Source organism: Salvelinus namaycush, chromosome 9 (genome assembly GCF_016432855.1).
Source record: "Salvelinus namaycush isolate Seneca chromosome 9, SaNama_1.0, whole genome shotgun sequence".
Classification (NCBI taxonomy): Eukaryota; Metazoa; Chordata; class Actinopteri; order Salmoniformes; family Salmonidae; genus Salvelinus; species Salvelinus namaycush.
Window position 1 is genome coordinate 43,341,942 of NC_052315.1, and position 19,090 is coordinate 43,361,031.

General features: G+C 41.3%; 1 protein-coding gene across 2 annotated transcripts in view; it reads right to left on the reverse strand.

The window, feature by feature from the left end:
- Window positions 1-250: 250 nt before the first annotated feature.
- Window positions 251-19,090, reverse strand: part of zgc:110789 (Xan_ur_permease domain-containing protein) — a 28,943-nt gene continuing 10,103 nt past the window's right edge. For both annotated transcript variants that reach the window (XM_039001482.1, XM_039001483.1), the window contains exons 5-13: window positions 12,553-12,712; window positions 10,502-10,683; window positions 8,234-8,354; window positions 7,401-7,557; window positions 5,376-5,629; window positions 5,039-5,203; window positions 4,275-4,383; window positions 3,992-4,087; window positions 251-1,844 (exon numbers count right to left, since the gene is read on the reverse strand). In XM_039001482.1, coding sequence (XP_038857410.1) covers window positions 1,591-1,844; window positions 3,992-4,087; window positions 4,275-4,383; window positions 5,039-5,203; window positions 5,376-5,629; window positions 7,401-7,557; window positions 8,234-8,354; window positions 10,502-10,683; window positions 12,553-12,712 — 1,498 coding nt within the window. In that variant the 3' untranslated portion in view covers window positions 251-1,590. The remainder of the gene's footprint in view (window positions 1,845-3,991; window positions 4,088-4,274; window positions 4,384-5,038; window positions 5,204-5,375; window positions 5,630-7,400; window positions 7,558-8,233; window positions 8,355-10,501; window positions 10,684-12,552; window positions 12,713-19,090) is intronic.

Sequence of the window (19,090 nt, forward strand, 5' to 3'; positions counted from 1 at the left end):
GTGCCGTTCTGTACCATCACTCGTTCATATATCTTTATGTACATATTCTTTATCCCTTTACACTTGTGTGTATAAGGTAGTAGTTGTGGAATTGTTAGGTTAGATTACTCGTTGGTTATTACTGCATTGTCGGAACTAGAAGCACAAGCATTTCGCTACACTCGCATTAACATCTGCTAACCATGTGTATGTGACAAATCAAATTTGATTTGATTTGATACTTTCTACATTAAGGACACAGCTAGGTCTATTTGGAAATGGCTGACTTTTATTCAAACAGCAAAAAGACAACCACCTTCTCCCCCTTTACATGAATAACATTTCACGAGATTCACTCATATAGAAAGAATTTCACATCCTCACATAGACTGAGGTATTACTAATAGGGCTAAGAGGTGAAACCACATTCAATTTGGCAACTCTTTGAATTGGAGTGTGACACAAAGCAACCCATTTCTTTGTATTTCCCCTGTGAGAATAACACACTATGTTTATAAACCATGTATAGAGTATGACATACGCTGTATGTTATTAGCCTTTTCTAGACAAATCTTAATATGCAATAAATATGGTTCAAGCCACATGGTCTGCAGCACATCACATGATGAAACCTTTGGCAAGACTTAGAGAGAAAATAGTTAACATTCTTTCTCTCTGTCCCTCATTCAGCCCTTTACCCATCAGCTGTTAGAGTGAAGAGAGAGATGGCATCAATGGTGAACCCCACCTTTCAGAACGCTATAGAGGATGTAAATTTACTCTTTGAGGTGAGACATTTTTCCTTAGATATCTGTCTCCGGACCTCTGATCTTTCCAATCACATGGGCCACCTGCGCCTGGAGGACTTTGAGTGCACTGTGTTGACCACTGGCAGAGTTCTTTCTCAGCTTGTACAGAGCCATCAAGCAGGACCTGACAGTGACAGCTGAGGAAAAAACTCACAGATAAATGATAGCTCTATGTTGTGGGATTGATACTATACTGATACTTATTGTTGTCTTCATTTCCAGGGCTCCATTGGTCTCCATTTCTCAAAACTTTTCTATTAATCATTATAGGTAGTGTCAAGAATGATTTCATTGGCTACCCTTGTACTATCGTATCACAGAATCAAAATTACAGTTTGAGATACATTTTAATCATATTTCAGTTTTTCGATTTTTGTTATTATTTAAAACTCTTGGAAAGGTTTATTACTAGTGCTACTCTGAACACACTTGAAATGTAGTTCTGAAAAAATCTGTATATATTTTTTTATCTTTAAAAAGGGATTTTTGTCAAATTATTATATGGTTCCTATAGTGTGTTATCAGTAAAATACAAGTTCCATTAAAATATATATATATATATATATTTAATGTATATATATACTTTACTGTAAAAAAAAGATGCATCACAACAAAAATGTATTTACACACACAAATGCCAAAATGATCCTGCCAAAAGTTCATTTAGAAAATGCATAATCAAATCTTTACAAGATATGAGTATAAAATATTAGACAAAATAGAACAGAACGGGAGGACCATGTCACGAGAGCTGCCTCTCGTATTGTTGTTGTTTTAGCCCGTGTCTGGTCCTGCACAGTGTTCATAGGGCCACTGATCTGATAAGCTCTGGCTTCACAGGCTGCTGCTTGGTCGCCAAAGAGTCCACCTTGGCCTCGTCCTGTGAGCTTGGTGGATTTGGAGGGAGGAACGGCACATATCGAACCCAGGAGAAGGAGGAGAGACAAGAGCTAATTCCAAATGGAAGGTTGTACACCTCACTGCTCTCCAAAGTGTTGCTGGAGTCATCAAGGGGGATCTTGTTCCAGTCAATGATGCCCCGCTCCCGCAGGGTGCCTGCATGGCCCAAAGCAGGGGAGTAGAATGCTTCAACTCATCCATAACAGAGACTGAGTACAGGCTATGATATTGTAGACATGAAAGAGGAGGACTAGTGCATTTTACTCTATGTAAAACAGTTGGATAGATACAGTGTTCCCCATCCTCCCATACTGGAGACGTAATTTTGTCAAATCCGGGATACTCAAATGAGTGTGAAATGTTACGTGTGTATGGTACTGTATGTATTAATTATCTAGGTGGCTAACATTAGGGTTAGTGGTTAAGGTTAGGATAAAGTTTAGGTTAGAGGTTGGGTTAGCTAACATTCTAAGTATTTCAGGGATGCAAACTAGTCACCTTGCGGCGTCAATCGTAATTTTGAATCCTAAATAGGTGACCTACGTGATTCGTGTAGATCTGATGAGAAAAGTAACCAGAAAAGTAACCAAAAAACTGGCATTTGGAAAGTTTGAAGGGAGGGAGAAAGTGTGGTGGAACCAGTATTGTTAGCATTGTTAAGTAGCTTGCTTGCTGGATCGAATTATCCGTTAGCTAGCCAGAGAAATGTTGAGCAACATTAGCCAAGTTAACTGATCAAATAATTGAGTTTATGGTGTGAAAATTAGCTGGCTAATAAAGTCAGACAACGTTACAACATCAGATGCGCTAACATTAGTAACCTAAGCATTTCACTATAGTATTAACTGGTAACGTTATATGACTCCTTGCCGTTCCTTAAGTTATAACGCGTTAGTTGCTTACTGGACCCTGGCAATCTTAATGAATTGTTAACTAACAACTATTTGTGAACTCATGTTTCCCCTCCACAGTATGTGGTTAATTTTCAGAATGAGAGAATTAGGTGAAAATAAGGCGTTGCTTGTTAAACCGTTAAGTGTAGCTGTAGCTGGGCCTGGCTTAAACTAGATGCCACTATAGAGCTGAAAGGAACACCACACTTTCCCTCTCTCACTTTTTGTTAATACAGTGGATAAAAAGGGGTATGCCAGGTATACTCTCAGCCTGAAAGAGTTCAATTATGCCAACAAAAGGTATCATGCTCTGCTGGCGCATTGTAGAACAGATGTCTACAGACAGAAAGTGTACAACATAATAATGTGCAGTGTAGCCCAAAGTTATTGCTTTTGTTGTGTTGAACTTGACAGTAACACTTGTGTGTGAGTGAGGGGGGATTATTAAATGTTTTACTCAGTGAACGTTATTTTTGCACACATGTAGCCTTGTGCACTTGATCTATGTCTACTCTGATTCAGAGGGGTTGGGTTAAGTGCGGAAGACACATTTCAGTTGAATGCATTCAGTTGTACAACTGACTAGGTATCCCCCTTTCCTTTCCCTACTATAGTGGCCACTATAATAGAGAAAAAATAGAATGCCTGTTTGTTTCATTTTATTTTTACAGCTCCTGAGTGGCGCAGCGGTCTAAGGCACTGTATCTCAGTGCTAGAGGTGTCACTACAGACACCCTGATTCAAATCCAGGCTGTATCACAACCGGCCGTGGTTGAGGGGCCCATAGGGTGGCGCACAATTGGTCCAGCATCGTCCGGGCTTGGCCGGTGTAGGCCGTCATTGTAAATAAGAATTTGTTCTTAACTGACTTGCCAAGTTAAATAAAAAAAATCCCAAGTGCAATATTTAGATGTGTGTGGTCATTAGCATTCTATTATAAAGGTTGTCATGGCTAACTGCAATATTAGTATATTGTTTTTTCTCAAGACTTGAGTGTCATTTGCAGTAAAGTCTAGGCAACAAATAACATTGGGTTGCTTTCTTTAAATGTTTTTGCTGTGAGTTAGGTTCACATTAAGCACTTTATTTTACACTGATCATGTAGATCATATTCTTTGTTGTTTCATTTGTTAAAACCTCCATAAAATGCTAAAGTTGTCCGTGATGAGATTCGAGTAGTTGCAAGGTAGCTAAAAAGTAGTAAGTAGTTGCGAAGTTGCTAATTAGCTAAAATTGTCCATGATGAGATTTGAACATGCAACCTTCGCGTTGCTATACATTTATTTTTGCGTTAAGTAACCATTCGTCTTGTGTAATCATACCAAACGTAGCATATCATACTAACTTGAGTGTCCCAGATTTTTCATCTAGTCTATGAAACCAGGCTGGTCTTCCTGGGTGGAAGCTTACCTGGAATGGTGTTGTCAAGGAAGACCCCAAAGAAGCCTCCAATAAACATGCTGGTTGTTAGAAGCACCTGCAGCAGTTGGTCCAGCTCGACCACACCTGACAAAGAGAATACAGTTCATCACACTGGGCCAAGTCACATACTAGAGGAATCTCAGATCTCAGCAACATGACCTCCACTTGCCCTCTATTTTGTTCTTCTGCTGAGCTTTTTCCACCCAGCTTTTTTGTAAGGAATTGTGAATTTTTTTTGTCATAGTGTTTCATGCGTTATCTGCTCTGATACCTGTTGCTATGGCATCCGGGTTCTTGAATATCCAGTTTGGAATGACAAGCCCGGAAAACATGGAAAATCCAAAGATAAACACGTTCCGGGAGGAGTTCATGTCTGCATACTGTCAAATGTTAAGCAGAAAAGAGTTGACAGAGAAACGCCACAAAGTCATTAGGGTTGTTTTAATTCTAATAACTTTCAAAACATTGTACCAAAAACGTATTCACAGATTTCTTGCTTATTTTGAAATTAGCTACCTGAACTTTGCAACAATTTTGCAACCCTACAAGCAGAGTTGGGTAGGTTACTTTCTAAATTGAATTTGTTAGTTACTAGTTACTTGTCCAAAATTGTAATTTCTAGCATAACTTTTGAATGACCCAACCTGAGTAATGCAATCTGATTACCTTGAGTTACTTTTGGATTACCTTTACCTTAAGCGGCATTAGAAGACAAATACAATCCATCAAACTCATTTGATGTGTCAGAATAGTGGTCTCTGACTTGTGATCAGACTCGCTCAGGTGGAACAAATTTAAACTTCCGCCTTTCTTCAATGGTGAATTGAATGTCATTGAGAAAACAATGCATTTTTTTTTACAAACATCCTTTCTGAATTTAAAAGTAATCTGATTATTATATTTTTGCTGGTAATTTAACTGAAAAGTAAGACATAACAGGTAAGACATGGCTGAAAAAGCCTTCATATGTAAAATGTCTCTATAGTGGCCATTGTACTATTCAACGTGTAAATAAATCTAGACAACTGCGTTTACCTGCAGATTTGAAACTCCAGCTGCAGAAATGACCCCAAACATGACCAAGAACATTCCTCCAATCACAGGTGTGGGGATGGTGGTGAAAATGGCTCCAATTTTACAGAAAAGTCCCATGATGATCATCAATACCCCACCAGCAACAATCACCATGCGACTGCCCACCTGAGAGAGAAAGAAATAACCATGTCTGTTGAGACTGTATAACAGCCAATAGCTTGTATAACTTCCATATTCCAAAAAGCATTGATTTATCTATAATATGCTCAAAATTGTATTGCAGTCTAAATCTAAAAACAGATCGTAATAATGAAAAATAGCCTCTAGCCCATCTCACCTTGGTGATGCCCAGTGCACCCACATTCTCACTATAGGAGGTGGTTCCGTTGCCCGTGCCCCAGGCCCCAGCCAGCAGACAGCCAATCCCCTCAATGCCAATGCCTCTGTTGATTGCATGCTTAGGGGGTGGAGGGGCCCCTGATAGCCTGGCACAGGCATGGTAGTCCCCCACCGACTCTATCATGGAGGATAACACCCCAGCCAAGATCCCGACCACTCCCGCCAGGCTCACAGTTGGCAAACCCCACTGACCTGAGATTGGAATCAGAATAAGGGGTTCCAGTTAACATACCCAAATGTATTGTATTTCTATTCATATACAGTGTCTTCGAAAGTATTCGACCCCTTTACTTTTTCCACTTTGTTAGGTTACAGCCTTATTCTAAAATTGATTTAATCGTTTTTTCCCCTCATCAATCTACACACAATACCCTATAATGACAAAGCAAAAACAGGCTTTTAGAAATGTTTGCTAATTTATAAAAAATATAAATGAAATATCACATTTACATAAGTATTCACACCCTTTACTCAGTGCTTTGTTGAAGCACATTTGGCAGCGATGACAGCCTCAAGTCTTCTTGGGTATGACACTATAAGATTGGCACACCTGTATTTTGGGATTTTCTCCCATTCTTCTCTGCAGACCCTCTCAAGCCCTGTCAGGTTGCTGCACAGCTACTTTCAGGTCTCTCCAGAGATGTTAGATCGGGTTCTAGTCCGGGCTCTGGCTGGACCACTTAAGGACATTCAGAGACTTGTCCCGAAGCCACTCCTGTGTTGTCTTGGCTGTGTGCTTAGGGTCGTTGTCCTGTTGGAAGGTGAACCTTCGCCCCAGTCTGAGGTCCTGAGCGCTCTGGAGCAGGTTTTCATCATGGATATCTCCGTACTTTGCTCCATTCATCTTTGCCTAGATCCTGATTAGTCCCAGTCCCTACTGCTGAAAAACATACCCACAGCATGATGCTGCCACCACCATACTTCACCATAGGGATGGTGTCAGGCGTGACGCTTGGCATTCAGGCCATAGAGTTCAATCTTGGTTTCATCAGATCAGAGAATCTTGTTTCTCATGATCTGAGGGTCTTTAGGTGCCCGTTGGCAAACTCCAAGCGGGCTGTCATGCGCCTTTTACTGAGGAGTGGCTTCCGTCTGGCCACTCTACCACAAAGGCCTGATTGTTGGAATGCTGCAGAGATGGTTGTCCTTCTGGAAGGTTCTCCCATCTCCACAGAGGATCTCTGGAGCTCTGTCAGAGTGACCATCGGATTCTTGTTCACCTCCCTGACCAAGGCCCTTCTCCCCCGATTGCTCAGTTTGGCTGGGCTTTGGCTGGTGCTCCCAAACTTCTTCCATTTAAGAGTGATGGAGGCCACTGTGTTCTTGGGGACCTTCAATGCTACAGACATTTTTTGGTACCCTTCCCCAGATCTGTGCCTCGACACAATCCTGTCTCTGAGCTCTACGGACAATTGCTTCGACCTCATGGCTTGGTTTTTGCTCTGACATGCACCGTCAACTGTTGGACCTTATATAGACAGGAGGGTGCCTTTCCAAATCAGTTTTACCACAGGTGGACTCCAATCAAGTTGTAGAAACATCTCAAGGATGATCAATGTTAACAGGATGCACCTGAGCTCAATTTCGAGTCTCATGTAAATAAGGTATTTATGTTTTTTATTTTGAGTAAATTAGCAAATAATTCAAAAAAATCTGTGTACGCTTTGTCATTATGGGGTATTGTGTGTAGATTGCTGAGGATTTTTAAAAATCCATTTTAGAATAAGGCTGTAACATAACAAAATATGGAAAAAGTCAAGGGATCTGAATAATTTCGGAAGGCACTGTCCATATCGATAAACCATACATATTAGTTACCCATACAGCACTATCTACTAAAGGTTGGGTTAGGATTGTGATAAGCCCAGAGTTTTTTCTGACCATGTGACCGTACCAGGAAAAACTTGAATATCAGGTTATGGAGTTGTTGCTTATGATCCCACTGAGCAGCTGTGCTTCGTACCTGGATATGGGAATCTGAACCAGGGGGTCTGGCCTATGACATCCCCCTTCAGGTCTGTGCGAGCCAGGTAGCCGTACTGCTCCGGCTCTGAGGGCAGGACATTAGTGATGGTGAAGATGTAACAGATCAGCCATGACAGTGTGATGCCAAGGAGCACCTGAGGAAGAAGTCACACACAGTAATGTACATGCAAATATTACACCAGTCATTATCAGGACCAGGAGTGTTTCCAGACCACAGGAACTGACCAGGGAAAACTTTGGGCTATATAAGGTCCATAAGTGAACAACGAACACCTTTGAGTCTTTGGCCTCGATTCAATCAGCTCGAGCGTAGTAGATATTTTTGCGCTGTTGGAGGTGTAACTGCAGTATGAGCTGACAAATCTGCTCTTGTGTGACACCAACCACTCCCTTCCTTATTATCCCTACCGCGTTAGAAGTTCAAAACGGTGAAAGAGAGAGTTAGCTCTGTCGATTATCGAAATTATGACAGGCTAATGCATGTTTTCATGTTAATGTGGACGGGGGGGGATTTATAACCTATCAGTCTAATTGCGGTGTAGACAATAGAACATCACGCATTTGAGTGGTTGAACTTGTAGCGCAGCTTCATGAACTTCTAACATGGCTGCATGGGATTTGTCGGTTATAAAGTCGGGTGTAGTTTTTCATCCAATAGCAGTGTCAGAGATAAGGTCACGCAGGGAGCCACTTGTGGATTTGACAGCTCTAACGCCTTTCCACCGCCGACACCTCCAAAACAACCGCTGTGCAGATGTTGGCTAGTGCGGATCTGATAGAATCTAGCCCTTTATTTTCCAATGGACGTACAGGTAGAAGCTGGAAGATGTAGATCCTGGAGGTGTGGAGTTTTTTGGTCTTGTTGTATGTGGGGAATGGTACAGGGATGTGTCGGAGGTACTGGGAGAACAGGATGATCAGAGCAGTCGTCCTGTAGGAAAGAGAAAAACTCTGTTCACAAAGCAGAATGAGCTATCCAGAAGCATTTAGAATGGGTAAGAATCTTCATACAGTATGTATGTAGCCTACAGTCAGGTCAAAAATGATTGGCATGCTTTATAAAGATCAGTAAAAAATACTATAATACAAATACTGAGCTATACTGTATGCAAAATTATAATATTTTATACTAATACAATTGCTCAGAGAAATACATTTTGTACAAGCAATACAAGCAATAAAGATAAATCGCAAAAAGATAGGTGTCATAATTACTGCCATCGTTGTTGTCAATACTCCAGCACCCACCCCTTGAAAAGATATTGGGAGCTGAGCATTTTTCAAACATGTTTTATGAGATTGGAGAACACATTGGGGAGGGATCTTAGACCATACAGAATCTTTCCAGATCCTTGATCCTTCGTCTGTGCTTATGGACTTCCCTCTTCAATTCAAACAACAGGTTTTCAATGGGGTTCAATTTCAGAAACTGAGATAGCCATTGCAAAATGTAGATTTTGTGGTCAATTAACAATTTCTTTGTGGATTTTGATGTGGGCTTGGTGTTATTGTCTTGCTGGAAGATCCACTTGCGGACAAGTGTCAGCCTCCTGGCAGAGACTACCAGGTTTTTACCTAAAATGTCTTGGTACTTCTAAGACGCCATCCAGTGTGGCACAGTGTGAGAACCGCTTGTTTAAGCCCAAGTATAATCAGTCCTCAATTGTGTATAGTGTGGTTCAGGCTCAGGCCTCTTGTGAAGGTACAGGTGCAAACCAGTCTGAACACTCGGAGTTAAAAGCCCTCATTTAAACCCAGCAAAGCCAGCTAGAGCTTCTAGTGAAGACACTTGGGTCCTCAAATGAGGCATCAAACAGTGATCTATCCTCCAGATTTGACAGGAATCCAGATGGTGAACCTATTTGTTTCAGGTGTGACCAGGTAGAACACATAGCATGTTTCTGTTCAACGTCCCAAAAGGGCCCATTTAGAGAAACAGAGGTGGTCCGGTCGGGACCACTGTCGTCAAAGGGTTCAGGGTATAGCCCGGGAACAGGCTATGGCCCGGGAACCTTAAAGATATAACATGGTATTGTGAACCGATTCTTAACTATTGAAGTTTTAATATTTATTTTTTGGAAGTGAGCCAAGGTTATAATTATTGTTTGTATCTTGCAGATAGTTGGAGAAGCCTTTCACTGCTCTCACTGGGTTATTAGTTTGTGTCCCTTGCATTAGATAGGTAGTTAGGATTTCGGTTTTCTTTGTCTAGTCCACCTGGGCAAATTAGCTGGTATATATATATAATGTTATATATAATATAATATATAATGTTGCATACAAAGTTTGAAAGGTCTATCACTTTCATCAAACACAATCAAAGTTAACATTAGCCCTAGAGGCCTTCAATTGCCCAGCTTATAGGCATGCCCAATGTAGGCATATTTCTTAACAATGTGATGCTGCACTCTAAAGGGATAACTTGGAGTAACATGATGTAGGTAAATAAATAATCAAAAGAAAAAAGTGTTTATTTATATTATAAGTACTTAGGCATGTCAAGCGCAAGAGATACTGTCGCAGGTAGGTTTATGGCTTGATCATATCAAAACATAAATATCACAACACTATTTTAACAACTCCAAAGTAATTGCATGTGGAGCAGGAGCCACTGAATCTCTGCATTTTTCTAGTACCCACTCATAATCCGCTCTCAATCCACTCTTTTGGTATTGTTTTCATTAGTCCACTGCTGATACAGTCCCAAAATGTCAAGTGTCACATCATCATGATGATGTGGAAAGTGACACTTTGCTAATTGAAAGTCCATTATCTTGAAAACTTGACTGCTTACACGTAACAGTGGACTTATGAAAAAAAAATACAAAAATATCGTTTTTGAGTGGATTTTTCTCATGAGGTCTCCTAAATATCTGTCGACTAGGTGGGACTCTTATGACTAAAGAGGCTTCACGCATAGCTTTTTACCCATAAGAGTAGGAGTAAAATGTCTCTCTTCTCAGGACTTATGACAAGTCTTCTACTCTGAGACGCTTTGTGGATATGGGCCCAGTTCAACAGTTGATAACTACAGGCTTGTGGGGAGTTTCGAGTGAAACCATATTGAGAGGTACACACATAGTGGAGATGCCCCAGTGGTTCCCTGCGCTCATTCCAGCCGAGTCATACAGGGACAGGCCAATCAGAGAGATGGTGGGTGCGATGGTGAGGGGGCCAATAAAACGCATGAAGAAACCGATGAGGCCAGAGAAACCCACCAGCACCTGGAACAAAGAGCCCACCATGATGGAGCCCTGCAGCTGTAGAGGAATACAAACACACCAAATGAGCAAATACACATCAATAAACACGAGTAATAGTATTTCATCATATTTCATGTGAACCACATTAATGTGAAACGTCCTCTCACTGTCAACTGCGTTTATTTTCAGCAAACTTAACATGTGTAAATATTTGTATGAACATAACAAGATTCAACAACTGAGACATAAACTGAACAAGTTCCACAGACATGTGACTAACAGAAATGGAGTAATGTGTCCCTGAACAAAAGGGGGGTCAAAATCAAAAGTAACAGTCAGTATCTGGTGTGGCCACCAGCTGCATTAAGTACTGCAGTGCATCTCCTCCTCATGGACTGCACCAGATTTGCCAGTTCTTGCTGTGAGATGTTACCCCACTCTTCCACCAAGGCACCTGCAAGTTCCCGGACATTTCTGGGGGGAATGGCCCTAGCCCTCACCCTCCGATCCAACAGGTCCCAGACGTGCTCAATGGAATTGAGATCCGGGCTCTTCTCTGGCCATGGCAGAACACTGACATATCTGTCTTGCTGGAAATAATGCACAGAACGAGCAGTATGGCTGGTGGCATTGTTATGCTGGAGGGTCATGTCAGGATGAGCCTGCAGGAATGGTACCACATGAGGGAGGAGGATGTCTTCCCTGTAACGCACAGCGTTGAGATTGCCTGCAAGACAACAGGCTCAGTCCGATGATGCTGTCACATGGACCCTCCACCTCCAAATCGATCCCGCTCCAGAGTACAGGCCTCGGTGTAACGCTCATTCCTTCGACGATAAACGCGAATCTGACCATCCCCCCTGGTGAGACAAAACCGTGACTCGTCACTGAAGAGCCCTTTTTGCCAGTCCGGTCTGGTCCAGCGATGGTGGGTTTGTGCCCATAGGCAACATTGTTGCCGGTGATGTCTGGTGAGGACCTGCCTTACAACAGGCCTACAAGCCCTCAGTCCAGCCTCTCTCAGCCTATTGCGGACAGTCTGAGCACTGATAGAGGGATTGTGCGTTCCTGGTGTAACTCGGGCAGTTGTTGTTCCCATCCTGTACCTGTCCCGCAGGTGTGATGTTTGGATGTACCGTTCCTGTGCAGGTGTTGTTACACGTGGTCTGCCCCTGCAAGGATGATCAGCTGTCCGTCCTGTCTGCCTGTAGCGCTGTCTTAGACGTCTCACAGTACGGGCAATGCAATTTATTGCCCTGGCTACATCTGCAGTCCTCATGCCTCCTTGCAGCATGCCTAAGGCACGGTCACGCAGATGAGCAGGGACCCTGGGCATCTTTCTTTTGGTGTTTTTCAGAGTCAGTAGAAAGGCCCCTTTAGTGTCCTAAGTATTCATAACCGTGACCTTAATTGCCTACCATCTGTAAGATGTTAGTGTCTTAACAACCGTACCACAGGTGCATGTTCATTCCTTGTTTATGGTTCATTGAACAAGCATGGGAAACAATGTTTAAACCCTTTACAATGAAGATCTGTGAAGTTATTTGGATTTTTACGAATTATCTTTGAAAGACAGGGTCCTGAAAAAAGGACGTTTCTTTTTTTGCTGAGTTTAGATACTGGTATCAAGGGTTATCAAAAAGTGATCAAACATGGTAAACTTGTTCTCTTTCTTTCTTTACATTTACATTATAGTCATTTAGGAGACACTATATTTGTCAATCACATTACTAAAAGGCGGCAGGTAGCCTAGTGGTTAGAGCAGTGGGCCTGTAACCGAAAAGTTGCTGGATTGAATCCCCAAGCTGACAAGGCAAAAATCTGTCATTCTGAACAAGGCAATTAACCAACTGTTCCCTGGTAGGCCGTCATTGTAAATAAGAATTTCTTCTTAACTGACTTGCCTAGTTAAAAAAAAAAAATCACCTCTCGCATGCGGCTCTGCCACACATCTATGTACTCAGGAGAGGTGGTGTTGACCAAGGAAGCGTTCTGGGTCCAGGCAGGGCATGTCCACTCTGGCATTGACAGCATAGCCATGGAGGGGGCTAGAAAGGCAAAGGTACCCCCCTGAACAATGGGCAGTCTGAGGGATAGAGAGAGATGGGAGATAGAGGGGAGAGTAAGACAGATACCTGAAATCACAAATTGCAGAGATTAGATGTTCTGGCTAGAATCTTTAGACTATTACATAAGGAATTCTTCCCCTTTGTAGTATAATCAGAAACCGACTTGTCTTGTGAAGTAGTAGTTGGAGGTTATGGTTGGTCAGGTTGGACCAGAGATGAAACAGCAACACTGGCTCTTTTGCCATCTTCATGTTCTACACAGATCTGGGACTAGGTTGATGCTTGGCTTTTCTGAATAATGATTCATCAAGCATTTGCCTGCATGATTATGGATTCAGGTGACCTGTGCTCTGTGTAAGGTCTCTCAGCTTTTGCTCCATATACCTTACTATCACTTTGGGTCATCAGAATTGCTCCTATCCATAAAATAAGTGAGGAAAGGAGAGAGCGTTTGCAACATTTATGTCCAAAATAAACTTAAATAAAGTACATACCCTTCAAATGAGTGGATTCAGCTATTTTAGCCACACCCGTTGTTGACAGGTATATACAATCAAGCACACAGCCATACAATATCCATAGACAAAGACTGGCAGTAGAAAGGCCTTACTGAAGAGCTCAGTGACTTTCAACATAGCACGGTCTCAGGATGTCACCTTTTCAACAAGTTAGTTCATGAAATTTCTGCCCTGCTAGAGCTGCCTTGATCAACTGTAAGTGCTGTTATTTTGAAGTGGAAACATCTAGGAGCAACAACGGCTCAGCCATGAAGTGGTAGGCCACACAAGCTCAAAGAACGGGACCGCCGAGTGCTGAAGTGTGTAGCGTGTAAAAATGTTCTGTCTTCAGTTGCAACACTCACTACTGAGTTCCAAACTGCCTCTGGAAGCAACGTCAGCACAATAACTGTTAATCGGGAGCTTCATGAAATGGGTTTCCATGGCCAAGCAGCCACACACAAGCCGAAGATTACCATGCGCAATGCCAAGCGTCAGCTGGAGTGGTGTAACGCTCACCGCCACTGGACTCTGGAGCAGTGGGAACGCGTTCTCTGGAGTGATGAATCACACTTCACCATCTGACAGTCCAACGGACGAATCTGGGTTTGGCGGATACCAAGAGAACGCTACCTGCCTGAATGCATAGTGCCAACTGTAAAGTTCGGTGGAGGAGGAATAATAGTCTGGGGCTGTTTTTGTTCCAACTTCTAGTGGAACACCTTCCTAGAAGAGTGGAGGCTATTATAGCAGCAAAGGGGGGACCAACTCCATATATATGTGTCACGATCGTCTTCGTGAGAGAGAGTAGACCAAGGCGCAGCGTGTGCAAAATACATCTCTTTTATTTAGAAGAGGGAAAAACACGCAACGAACACTATTACAAAATGAAACAAACCAACAAACGATCGTGAAGCTAAAGACGTAAGTGCAAACACAAGCTACAAACATACAACATAGACAATTACCCACAAACACATGATGCCCATGGCTGCCTAAAATATGGCTCCCAATCAGAGACAAATGAAAGACATCTGTCTCTGATTGAGAACCACTCAGGCAACCATAGACATACCTAGAAACATACACTGAACACAAACCCATACACTAAACCCAACACCCCCTTTACCATATAACCACCCAATACGAGACAAAACACAAACATTCCCCATGTCACACCCTGACCTAACTAAAAGAAATAATGAAAACAAAGATAACTAAGGCCAGGGTGTGACAATATGCCCAAGGTTTTGTAATGAGATGTTCGACAAGAAGGTGTGCACATACTTTTGGTCATGTAGTGTACAATACATTCGGGAAAGTATTCAGACCCCTTCCCTTTTTCCACATTTTGTTACGTTACAACCTCATTCTAAAATGGATACAATGTTTTAAAAAATCCTCATCAATCTACACACAATAACCCATAATGACAAAGCGAAAACAGGCTTTCAGACATTTTTGCACATTTATTAAATTTAAAAACAGAAATACCTTATTTACATAAGTTTTCAGATTTCCTGTATAAAACAGATTGACAGTGCTTGTCAGAGCAAAATCCAAGGCATGAGGTTGAAGGAATTGTCCGTAGTGAGCCGAGAAAGGATTGTGTCGAGGCACAGATCTGGTAGCAAAAAATGTCTGCAGCATTGAAGTTCCCCAAGAACACAGTGGCCTTTATCATTCTTAAATGGAAGAAGTTTGGAACCACCAAGACACTTCCTAGAGCTGGCCGCCTGGCCAAACTGAGCAATCGGGGGAGAAGGGCCTTGGTCAGGGAAGTGAACAAGAACCCGATGATCACTCTGACAGAGCTCTAGAGTTCCTCTGTGGAGATGGGAAAACCTTCCAGAAGGACAACCATCTCTGGCCAGACAGAAGCCACTCCTCAGTAAAAGGCACATGACACCCCGCTTGGAGTTTGCCAACAGGCACCTAAAGCACTCTCAGACTATGAGAAACAAGATTCTGTGGTCTGATGAAACCAAGATTGAACTCTTTGGTCTGAATGCCAAGCATCACATCTGGAAGAAAACTTGCACCATCCCTACGGTGAAGCATGGTGGTGTCAGCATCATACATTGGGGGATGTTATTCAGCGGCAGGGACTGGGAGACTAGTCAGGATCGAGGGAAAGATAGAGAGATCCTTAAAACCTTTTCTCAATAGGGGGGGCGCCATTTCGACTTTGTAAAAAATTGTTCCCAAATTAAACTGCCTCGTACTCAATTCTTGCTCGTACAATATGCATATTATTATTACTATTGGATAGAAAACACTCTCTAGTTTCTAAAACAGTTTGAATTATATCTGTGAGTAAAACAGAACTCATTTTGCAGCAAACTTCCTGTCAGGAGCTGAGAAATCTGAAATCGGGGGCTCTGTTCCAGGGTCAGTTTATTAATTTGCATGGAATCTATGGGTCTACATGCACTGCATACGCCTTCCCCTAGATGTCAGTAAGCAGTGAGAGTTGGAATGGGGTGTCTAGCTAGATCTGAGGTCGAACAAGACTTCTTGGAACGGAAGGACTGGTCTTTTCATCGTCTGGCCTGACGCAAGATGGACGTCTTGCATTGCGCTCTGAAAAGCTTTCGTTTTATAAGTTAGATATCTCCGGCTCTGATTTAATTTGATATATGTGTTAAAAATATCATAATGTAGTTATTTTAAACCGAGTTATATCAGTTTATATCAGTATATTGCGATTTTCGGTATTTTCTTTGTTCTGTGTTATGCTGAGTTGGACACATCTGCGCCTCATGGCTAACGTTTGCTGCTAATTACACAGTTGAAGACGACCTTCTACAACCAAACAACGATTATTCTGGACAAAGGACAACTTGTAAAAGATTCTGATGGAAGCTCATCAAATAGTAGGAACAATTTATGATGTTATTTCGTATTTCTGTCGAAATTGTGTAGACTAATATTTCGCCATTAATTTCGGCCCGGTCTCGCTATAACGTAAGCTGTATGTCGTAGTAACGTTAATTTTAAAAATCTAACACAGCGGTTGCATTAAGAACTAGTGTATCTTTAATTTGCTGTCCAACCTGTATTTTTTAGTCAAGTTTATGATTAGTTATTGATTAGATTAGGTGCCTCTCCAAGATTTCTCCCGACATTTTGTTTGCAGTTTGGCTACTATTCACATTGTTCAACCACGATTTGTGCCGCTAAATATGCACATTTTCGAACAAACCATATATGTATTGTGTAATATGATGTTATAGGACTGTCATCTGATGGAGTTTGAGAAGGTTAGTGAAAAAATTTATATCTCTTGCTGGTTTATTCGCTATCGCTAACGTTATGTTGAATGAATGGGGCTGTGTGGTAGGCTATTGTAGTAAGCTAATATAATGCTATATTGTGTTTTCGCTGTAAAACACTTAAAAAATCTGAAATATTGGCTGGATTCACAAGATGTTTGTCTTTCATTTGCTGTACACTGTGTATTTTTCATAAATGTTTTATGATGAGTATTTAGGTAATTCACGTTGGTCTCTGTAGTTATATTCTAGCTGCTTTGGTGGGATTTTGTGATGGTGGCTGCAATGTAAAACTATGATTTATACCCGAAATATGCACATTTTTCGAACAAAACATATGCTATACAATAAATATGTTATCAGACTGTCATCTGATGAAGTTGTTTCTTGGTTAGTGACTATTTATATCTTTATTTGGTCGAATTTGTGATAGCTACCTATGCAGTAAAAAAAATGGTGGAAATATGCGGTTGGGTCTTTTGCTATCGTGGTTAGCTAATAGAAATACATATTGTGTTTTCCCTGTAAAACATTTTAAAAATCGGAAATGATGGCTGGATTCACAAGATGTGTATCTTTCATCTGGTGTCTTGGACTTGTGATTTCATGATATTTAGATGCTAGTATTTACTTGTGGCGCTATGCTAGGCTATGCTAGTCAGCTTTTTTACTGATGAGGGTGCTCCCGGATCCGGGATGAGTACCAAGTAGAAGTTAATGAAAACCTGCTCCAGAGCGCTCGGGACCTCAGACTGGGGCAAAGCTTCACCTTCCAACAGGACAATGACCCTAAGCACACAGCCAAGACAACGCAGGAGTGGTTTCGGGACAAGTCTCTGAATGTCCTTGAGTGGCCCAGCCAGAGCCCGGACTTGAACCTTATCGAACATCTCTGGAGAGACCTGAAAATAGCTGTGCAGCAACGCTCCCCATCCAACCTGACAGAGCTTGAGAGGATCTGCAGAGAAGATTGGGAGAAACTCCCAAAATACAGGTGTGCCAAGCTTGTAGCGTCATACCCAAGAAAACTGAAGGCTGTAATCGATGTCAAAGGTGCTTCCACAAAGTACTGAGTAAAGGGTCTGAATACTTATGTAAATTTGATATCAGTTTTTTCTTTTTTTATATTTTTTTTTATACAAGTTTATACAAAACTTTCTAAAACCCTGTTTTTGCTATGTCATTACGGGGTATTGTGTGTAGATTGATGAGGGGGGGGAAACGATTTAATCCATTTTAGAATAAGGCTGTAACGTAACAAAATGAAGAAAAGGTCAAAGGGTCTGAATACTTTCCGAATGCACTGTATATGGGTCGATCTTGAATTGTGGTGGCATTTGCATCCTTTGTCTTTTGCAACCATGAAAAACACTGGAGTGGCTGCTCGTGGGGTTATTGAACATGAAGCCACACCCGTCTCACTCGCATTATAAATTCAGAATGAGAAAGTGTAGGTTATAGAGAATTATTGTGACACAAAAATAGAAAATCATTAAATTAAATTATGAGGAATTATATTAGCCTAATCGAGTTGTAAATAAGGCTAGCCTACATATCACATTCCAGTGTTCGCATGGGATTTCTCTTAATGTGACTCCGTGCAGCCAATGCAATGTCCGCTTTCGGTATAATACCAGGTCCTGCTTGTGGATTTGATCGTTTTAACACAGTTCTACCTCTGACACTGCCAAAACATCTGCTATGCAGGTGTCGGTAAGCGCATATCTGATATAATCTAAATTTGACTAAATATGTTAAGATTTGTTAAATATTTTCAACATTAGTGTACTGGTATATTGCGATCATCTTTGAATTCTGGGACTTTGTTTTGTCAATCTATTTGTGTAAATGATTTAAATCTCAGTTCCAAAATACTTCAATAATATCTCACAGCTGTAATGTGCTGACTGCGCAACGGACAGGATTTCCGGTTTCTAATTTTGTCAATCTGATTTGTGGTTCATGAGAATAATTTTTAAGTATTTTTAGCATTAGCATGCAAATACAGTGCGGCCATATTTCAAGCAGCAACTTATGTTATGGAGTGAATCTGATTTATGGTTCATGAGGAGAAGATGATTGCAGATGATTTTGAGCATTAGCATTACATACAGATGTAGGATCTTAATTTAAGCCAGTTTGCTACAGCAGGAAAATAATAGAGAGATCAAATTAAGATCCTACATCTGTAAGCCTTTGTGGAGTGGAGTTACAAAGGGTTTAAATGGACACGTAAAATCAGATTTCCTTATTTATCAATTACTCATCCAATCCCTTAGTTTTCTCAGACTAAATTAATCATCTTTGCCTGAGTTATTTGACCATTTCAGCTTTGCTGTGAACCCCTAAAAAGATGATAGAATGTTTGTTCCACTTTGACATTGGAGTACTTTGTGTAGATCGTTGAATTGTTTTGTTTACAATTTAATCCATGTTAATCCCACTTTGTATCACAATTTCTTTTTGAAAACCCCTAATTACAAATAGTAACACATCATGTGTTTTTGTTTATATTGAACTGTTTATCAATGATAAAACATAATGCAAGTCCTTTATACTGCAAAACATGATGTTTATGCATTGTTTGAAGTAGTTAGGGCAAGCAAATTGACTTGTCCCAGTA